Source organism: Rhodamnia argentea, chromosome 1 (assembly GCF_020921035.1).
Source record: "Rhodamnia argentea isolate NSW1041297 chromosome 1, ASM2092103v1, whole genome shotgun sequence".
Taxonomy (NCBI): domain Eukaryota; kingdom Viridiplantae; phylum Streptophyta; class Magnoliopsida; order Myrtales; family Myrtaceae; genus Rhodamnia; species Rhodamnia argentea.
In genome coordinates this window covers 31,769,903-31,778,833 of record NC_063150.1, presented here as the reverse complement: position 1 = coordinate 31,778,833, position 8,931 = coordinate 31,769,903, and the positions used below count along the sequence as shown (strand labels likewise).

Below are 8,931 nucleotides of genomic sequence, written 5' to 3'. Positions count from 1 at the left end.
CTCGATTTTTCTTTCTTGCTACGTTTTTTTTTTTTTCGATGTGATTGTGCAATGAATTCTAACAAACCCAAGGTGAAGTTGCAATTAGAAGCTCCTGAGGTAACATGTACTAATGTAATAATTGACACAGATGGTGCTTATAGCAGGGTGGGACCTACAAAGCCGACGATTGTTGTAGCTATTGAGTTTCACAATGTGCATGTTCGATCTCTTAATATATATTGATGCAACAATGGTTTAGCTTTATCCGTAGTAAGTGAGGTTGCGTCTAACAATCATTGTAGAGTAACTAAAGGTGCAAGTGAAGGTGGTGTTGCAATACTTTCCACGGTTATGAGAGCAACCGTACTCAGTTACCAAGTGGATTATCATGGAAATTTACCAATTCGCACAAGGAAAGGGTCAGTGACAACACTAAACGTTCTCACTTTTTGCCGCTGAATATTATTACTCTTTTATGAGCACCAGCCACCATGCTGTGTTCTGAGAGTCGAGTCATTATGAACATTGAGAATAATATCTTGATCAATCAGCAAAATGATAGAAGACAAAATGTGGGTGGTACAACCTGACTACCCAATCTAGAAAATGTACCAGATATGCCGCTAAGTACATGCTCTGTTCTGAGTAGAGCCATTTCTGCTCTTTGAGAGTTCAGAATGCAGGTATTTACGACATAAGTCAGCATTCATGTGTCGGAATATACACAGCGGACATGATCAGAGGTAGTAACAGGAAAGGATGCCAAGATTTTGGCATGATATATTACTTGCAATCCTCCAACTTAAGTCATGTTCGAGGTCACCGAAGCTTGCCTCTGCCCACCGTGAGCAGCTGAACTGTTTTTTTTTTTTTTTTTTTTTTTTTTTGGTAATCCAGGATCCGCCAATCGTAATCAGGTCAACTCACCACCACCCGAAGGGGCGGCGAAGACCCTTTCGATGGCGACTATACCTGGAGGGAGGCTAGCCCCGCAACCCACCAGCAAGGGCCCCCCACTTAAGTCCGAGAAACGCGTTGGGAGGGTTTTGAACCTTTGACCAGCTTGCGCCTTAGGGCCAAAGAGCTCAAAGCTCACCAAACGCGCCATGCCCGTGGTGGGTGCAGCTGAACTGTTGTTCGCCATTAACCTTCCAATTTTGCCTCGCTAATCTCTTCCTTGCTTGGCTGAAAATGAGAACAGGGTGAGGCTGTCACAGACCTTGGCGACGTTCTACCCATGATGTGGTTTGTCATAACTATGAAAAACCGCATGGAGTGAGCCATGTTTTTCGTCATGTGCTGGGAAGTTAGTTTTTAAAAACAAACTCCATAAACCTCCAATGGGAGTAAGTATTTCATATGAATAGGCCTAATTTTCTGAAAAATAGAATTTCAATTTTAGGTCTAGTCTCAATTCTGCCCCAAATTTTTCTTTCTCTAAAAAGAACGTCCCAGCTTTTCGGTCCAGTCCAAATGTGCCCCGAACTTTTCTTTGTCTAAAATAAAATCCCCAACTTTAGGTCTAATCTCAAATATGCTTCAAACTTTTTTTTTTTGGTCTAAGATAAAAATCATCAATTTTTAATCTAGTCCCAAATATGCCCTCATTAGCCCCCTGTCTAAAAAACGTTGTTAGTCGTCTCTAATTTTTGTAGACTAGAATGGCTTCATTTTGGATATAGTTTTTCAAGTCACCATAATAGAGTGGATTTGTTATCGACATGGAAATCTCATATCAAAGTTAGGGCTCAACCATGGGGGTAGATTTAATAGTAGATTGAATGTTGATATTTTTTTTAGACAAAACAAAATTCAGGATAGATTTTGGATTAGCCTAAAGTTTGGGATTTTCTTTTGAGACAAAAAGAAGTTCAGGGCATAATTGAAACTAGACCTAAAATTTGAGATTTTTTACGGAATCAAATGTATTATCATTAAAATTGTCTACCTCAACATAAGTCGTGCCACGTAGGATGGCCGACGTCCTCGTCAGATTTGGCCAAAATTGGCCGAATAAACTCAATTGGCAAAATGTAAAAAGGTTTAGGTCCCAATTGTAATAATTAAAAGGCTTAGGACTTAATTGACAAGACTGCAATAGGTTTAAGGCTTTTTTGGTAATTTTTTTTTGACAAAATGTTGGCAAGTTATTAGGTGACGAGAATATGTTTTAAGCAGCGGTATTTTAACACTTATCAACTCCTTCAAAATCTACCAATTTTTACTTAGAACCAAAATGATAGATCATCCTGATATTGTAAAACAACTTAGTAGGAAATAAATCGGTAGATGACATCTCAAGTGCCAAAATTTGTGTATGATGCTCACTTTGCTGCCAAAATTTTTTGCCAACTCACTTAAGTACTAAATTGACGAAAAAATGATCACTTAAGTGCCAATGACTGGAGATTCCAGCCAAAAAATATGCGTTGCACTTATATTTAAAATATTCTAGTGCCACATCATTTATAATTAAAAAATAAGTCCACATGGCAATTTAAAAAAAAATCAGTCCACATGGACTCCACGTGGCAATTTTATTAAAACAAAGTCCACGGGGCAATTTCATTAAAAAGATCCAATCTTAAACTTAAAAATAAGCTAAAAAAACAAAAAATAAAGTTAAAAATAAAAAAAATTATCGCCGATGCTAGGAATTCTTTTATATATTTTTTATATTTTTTATATTTTTAATTTTTTTAATTTTTTTAACTTTTAGGTTTCTTTTTATTGTTGATCGGGATCCTCCAGCCAGCCATGTAGATGCCACATAAGATTTCTAACAAAGCTCACCGGAGTTAGCACTCAAATTTAATCGTTTTTTTTTTTTAAATTAGCACTTAAGTGATGCAAAAAAAAATTAATATCAAAGTGAGCGCCGCACACAAAATTTGATATTTTTGGTGTCCTTCTATCGGAATAAATCATATGGTCCCCAAGGTTTTGTGTAAAATTGCTGATATGTCAATAGAAAGATGCATAAATCAATTCACATAGATTCTCTGACCATGTAACTATTTTCTGATAAAAATTGTTTGGGGGGCATGAGACATGACCTCAGGACAAGTACGGTGAAGTTACCCATGAATATATTTATCCGTGTGCATAATACATACGTTGTCGGGGAAGAATTCAGACTTTGACAGCCGCCATTGATATAGTAGTACCACCACCTTCGGGAAGAGAGGACTTCCCATTGGTCTATAAATACGTTTGCTTCACTCCATGCTCCCGAGCAAGTTTTATTTCAGGCGGAGAACGAGGAGAGTAATCACTCAAAGTGCGGAGATTGATGGCAGACAACAGCCCAGTCGATCACGGTGGTCGGCGGTATGCATCATCGCAACATCTCTTCACTGCTGTAGTTCTGCCTCCTTTAATCCGTATGCAGGACTGCGAGTAAACTCATGCAGTCTTGAGCTCCTTTCCTGAAAAACAACTTCCTTTCTCCAATCATTTCCCCCTTTGCGTGTTCCATTACTTTAATGTTTGTTTCGCCGGAAAACAATCCGTAGTCTGCATACATCATGTTAGTTCGTCCTTTCCAACATTGCATTCGGAAACCGTCGCCCCAGTTTCTGTTCATCTTGTGAATTGATCCCTGTGTTTATTCTTTGGTCCTCATTGATTGAGCTTTTGTGAAAGACTGGTCGTCTAACAAGTGATTTGTTGATTTTGATTCCAAGATATGGAGCAGAGCATGCAGCACAAATTGCTGCAGAATATAACCAACAGCTTGATTCCCTGCTGGAGGCCTTGCTTCAACTGATCGGAGGCATGCATAGCTCTTTAGGTCCGGCCAACATCGCCCGTGCACCCGTCGTTGTGCTTATCTGTGCAACAATCAAGATCGCCCGGCAGAAATTGTTCGCCCAGATGGGAAGGCAAGATATGGATGCAAAGTCCCAACTTCCGTATGCTATGATCGCTCTTGCTCTTGGATGTGTCGCGTGCAGTCTGTTAATGTACGTTCTGCTTGATGAAATACCCTGGCTGATGGACTTTCCCTGTGTCCTACTTTGGGTAATCCTATTGGCATTCATCACGAATTAAAGGATTAATTCGCGGACAATGTTGGTTTTAGATTTTCTGATGTGTATTTTGTATGAATTTGGCTTGCTTTGTAACCTTCCAAATTTCCAATGCTGCTCGGACCTGAACTTCATGGGTTATTGTCATCTTGAACACCGTTTTACAACACAAAGCAGAATAAATTATGATGATTTTTATAAATTATGGTGATGATTACGATCCTTCCTGATGCAATTCGAACTTGAGAAATGATGAAATTAGAGAAACAGTGCAAAAATAAATAAATTTCAGGCTGGAGAGGAAATAATTTAGAGTATAACAAAAAGAATCACGTATTCCTCATTCATTATTTTTTGGGTATGTTCACCAGAAGTCCTAAAACTTGTCATCAAAGTGCAATTAAGTCCTAAACTTGCAAAAAGTGCAAAAAAAAAGTCCTAAAACTTGTCAAATTAGTAAAATCAAGTCATTTCGTTAGCACCGTTAATTGAATTAACGCAAAATGCTGACATGGCATTTTAAAATTAATTTCTCTCTCCTACGTGGCATTAACTGTTATTGTTTATTCTGAAGTTTTTAAAAATATGTTAAGAAATAAAAAATAAAAGTTAATATTTTGTCTTGAAAAAACAAAATTGAAAAAAAAAAAAAAGAATGACAAAGCCCGGGCCGCTGCTACTGCCCATTGTCGGAGGGGTCGCCGACCTTGTGCTTGGGTGACCGGCCCTAGGAGAGGGTGGCCAACCCTCGCCAAGCCAAGGAGGGTGATGATCACCGACCCCAGGCCAAGGCCGACTCGCCTAGATCTAGGCGCCCTCACCCGAGCCTAGAGAGGGTCACCGGCCCTTGCCTAGGGCCGAATGAGGGTCGGCCACCCTTGCTCTTGCCCGGCGATGGGCGGTAACCCCTTACCAACAAGTCGTGCCTTTCCCCTTTTTGTTCTTTTATAAGTTTTGTTTTTCAAAATAAAATTTTATATTTTCTTATTACTTGTAAATTTAATATAAACAAAATATGATTAAAAAATAAAAATGCCACAAAAGATGAAAACCTAATTTAAAAATGCCACGTCAGCATTTTTTATTAATAAAATTGATAGTGTTAAGAAGAGGACTTGATTTTACCAATTTGTCAAGTTTTGAACTCAATTGCACTTTTTGCAAGTTTTAGTACTTAATTGCACTTTTGTGACAAATTTTAGAACTTCTAGTGAATATATCCCTTATTTTTGTCATTTTGGTTGTACGTATTGTGAGTTGTGAGTTGATATAGTTCATAGCTCGTTCATCATTCACGAACTTAGCAATCTCTATGCAACAAAACTTAAGCTAAAGTAGCTTATTGAATAGCTCAAAGTAGTGCAAGATGGACAAGTATAAGCTTGATTCATCACCCGCCCACCCACAAGATAATTTACCCGATTATCAAAAGCTCCAATTTGATCATCATCGTTATGTTTTTTTATAGTGGTTTATCACTGGTGGCCCTCACCTGTGGTCGGCAAGGAGGGCCCAGAGACCCCCACCAACCATTTTCCCACCATTGTCAGCCCTTCTTGGTAATGGTGGGGCAATGGCGGCGAGGGATTCCTTGCTGCTGGTTCTACTTCTACTTCTATATTTTTTTTCCTTATTTTTGAATAAAGTTATATTAAAAAGCAGTTTTGATCAAACACAATATTGTTTTAGCTATGTCATCGCCACGTAGGAGAGAGAAAATATTTAAAAAAAGTCACGTGAGCATTTTTTGTTAGCCAAATTGGCCAGAGTTAACGAAAGGACTCGATTACATCATTTTGATAAGTTTTAGGACTTGTTGCACTTTTTGTAAGCTGTAAAACTCAATTACACGTTCGTGATAAGTTTTAAGACTTCTAGTGAACAAATCTCATAAAAGAATCACAAATCCTAACTCGTTATTCTTTCATTTTGAATCCGCGCATTGTGAGTTTGATAAACTTTTTGGCAAACTTAGCAATGTCTATGCAACAAAATTCAAACTAAAGTTCTAAGTAACTTGTTCAGCTAATTGGGCAGCTCATAAGTTCTATGTAGCTTGTTGGACTGAACTTACGCACGTAGAGCAAGCTGGATAAATACAAGCTTGATTCACCATCTGGCCGCCCGCTACCAGATAAGATAACCGGATGAACACAGCTCCAGTTTAATCACTATTGTTGTGCTTTTGAGACTAGTTCACCAAAATTAATTGGTAACTTCAAGGCTCATGATAGGGAATAATCTAATTTTGGGAACCGGGGCCTAGCCATCCTTCATTTGCGGTCAACCTATCGGCTTTGTCCGTCGACAGTCGAATGTTTCGATTTGCATCTCCAGACCTTTTCCCATGGGCCGATGCCCTCCCTACATTAGTTAGTAATGTTACAAGTTACTCATGCCTAGGGCAAGGCCAAACAACGACAACCTTGTGTGCATGATATGTATTTAACCACATCACACGATGATAATAGTCTAATAGAGAATCAAATATATCGAGATTTAGTTTTTAAAATACTATAAAAAGAGTACACACATGGGAGAAAAGAATTAAATGTATAGAGAGAGGTAAATATAACATAAAAAGTAATACAATAGGAAAATATAAAATGACTGTAAGATTCAAATTCAATGTTAGTAAGTTATTTAAAGCATCATATCTTAACTTAATTTATTTTGTCCCTTTTTTTATACTATGCTACCGTGATATATCTGTTAAAAAAAAGACATTAGCATTACAAGAAGTTTTTCAATGAAAGCTTGGGGTTGAAATCCTCATTGAGATTAACATGCACTCACTCCGTGCAAAATCGATTAAATTCCTTTGTAAGCATGGGCCGTAGGCCCGTCAGTACACTTTCTGGCCCAATTGTTAAGGATGCTCCCATTCGGCTGGAATTATGGGCCTGGGCCGGCCCGCTGCATCGCGGATCGGATCCGTTTCGTGTCACAGGGGAATGCGAAAGCTTGCAGGACTAGGGTTTAAGCTCTGACGAGTATATAGTCCCCAATCCACGCTCACGCCTTTTCGCTTCTCTCACCTGTTGCCGCCGCATTGCTCTCGATCCTACCTCCGGTTGATTTCCGGTAATTCTCATCGCCCTGCATACGTAGTTTTATTCGAGCTTGCGATGCTTTCTTTGTGGGGTTTTTTCACTCGTTTTGCATACGATCGGCTCGATTGTAAAAAAAGGGAAGCTGCTTTTGATTGGTAACCTCGTGTATCTTGCTTTTTGAATTGATCGTGGCGTTGCGAGAATGTGGAAAAACTCAGGTGAAATGCAGAACTTAAGACTTCAATTAATTGGCCTGGTTCTTGCCGAATTGCTGGTTACAGGAAAATTTAGCTTGAACCCGTATTTTTTTTCACGGGGTTCCTGTTTTTTTGTGGGAATGTAGCTTTGCTTCTTGGTGATGACAAATCGGTGTTGGTCTTTGGAGTAGTATTTTGTGTTTTGGCTTGAACATACTTCGATTTGCTTCTCCGTGTCACCGTTGTGCAGAAATTCTCTACAAGGGGCATGTATAAGTGCAAATTATGCAGCAACCAATTTGGTTTGCGTCCTTTTGTTTTGGCATTTCGAAGAATTAGCCTTATTAATTGCTATGCATTACTAGATGGAGGTCGAATCAATGTTAAGGTAATTTTTTTCGACTTTGCCCAATTAGGTGATTGAGCAAAGGATTGAAGGCTATCGATACAGTCATCCAAGATGCAGAACGAGGAGGGTCAAAATATGGATCTTTACATCCCCAGGAAGTGGTATACCAATGGTCCCTTTCAAAGTTTCAATGTCCGTCTAATTCTTTTTCGAATTTTTATTGACCCTTTTCTTTTAATGACTCCATTGCAGCTCTGCCACAAACAGGCTCATTACTTCTAAGGATCATGCCTCCGTGCAGATCAACGTCGGGCACTTGGGCCCTGATGGAATCTACACCAACCAGTTCACCACATTTGCCCTCTCCGGTTTCATCCGAGCACAGGTATGTCTTGCCACTATGCTGTTAGAGCTATTCTCTACATGTGGTTGTTAACTGTGACTCCGGTTTCAATTCTTCTTCGTGCTGGCAGCAAGCGAGGCACTGACAGGTTTAGATGTAGCTTTTGATTTCTATCTTCTTGACATTGTTCTTGGGTATTGGTGTTGCAGTCAAAATGTTGAAGATTGTTTGGTTTATGTCTTTTAAAAATTTGATATAATTGCATCTCTTTCTTGGTCCTGAAGAGAGATATAAACGAGTAAGAAATGCAAATGTGGTGCACTTTATAGCAAATGGAGCTTCAGGTTCTTGTCTGCAGAAGGATTCCCCGACTGGACTGACCATTCCTAATCAAACATTAACTCATGACTGGCTCTTTCCAGATCCCTATGACCCGCTTTCATGTGCATTGCTCTTGTTACCGTATGCTGCACTATGTTCTTCTAATGAATTTCTTCCCCTTTTTGTGCCCCGCTTGTTAATTGGTCTTGTTCTTGCTCCTGTTGCATATTATCTATTTTGCAGGGTGATGCTGACAGTGCCATTGATAGACTTTGGCAAAAGAAGAGAGCTGAAGTTCGACAATAAACAATTATGTAGCCGAGAGCAAGTACATTTTGTTTCTTAGTGACTTTACTTGTTAGACTATTCCATGTGATGGATGATTGCAGGCGAATTTTCGTTTGCTCTTGTTCTTGACCTGCCTCTGCCTTTGCTCAGTGAGCTGTTAGTAGTTGGATGAATGTTCACTTACTTTGTTTTCATTTCCTTTTGCATATTCAAAGTTGGATGAATTGTGTGAGTAGTTCACGATGGATGTGTTTAGCAACTCGGGTTGATAGTTATCTCTTTAAGGAAGAACCACAAGTTGTAGTACTTGAACTAGAGTATACTGTCTTTTCGCGTCACGGTAACCATTTTCCTTGCTGTTGCTATA

General features: G+C 39.1%; 1 protein-coding gene across 1 annotated transcript; it reads left to right on the top strand.

Moving 5' to 3' along the window:
* Positions 1-6,996: 6,996 nt before the first annotated feature.
* On the top strand, positions 6,997-8,691 carry LOC115744004 (40S ribosomal protein S21-like). The gene is made up of 4 exons (XM_030679077.2): positions 6,997-7,097; positions 7,680-7,773; positions 7,865-7,997; positions 8,520-8,691. The coding sequence occupies exons 2-4, from the start codon at positions 7,724-7,726 to the stop codon at positions 8,580-8,582; spliced, it is 246 nt and encodes an 81-aa protein (XP_030534937.1). The 5' UTR covers positions 6,997-7,097; positions 7,680-7,723; the 3' UTR covers positions 8,583-8,691.
* Positions 8,692-8,931: the final 240 nt, after the last annotated feature.

Excerpts from the sequence above, each read along its gene's own strand:
- LOC115744004 (XM_030679077.2), top strand. The coding sequence starts at position 7,724 with ATGCAGAACGAGGAGGGTCAAAATATGGATCTTTACATCCCCAGGAAG. Across the intron at positions 7,774-7,864 it reads CTTTACATCCCCAGGAAGTG|CTCTGCCACAAACAGGCTCA; the intron begins GTATACCAATGG and ends ACTCCATTGCAG. Across the intron at positions 7,998-8,519 it reads CCGGTTTCATCCGAGCACAG|GGTGATGCTGACAGTGCCAT; the intron begins GTATGTCTTGCC and ends TCTATTTTGCAG.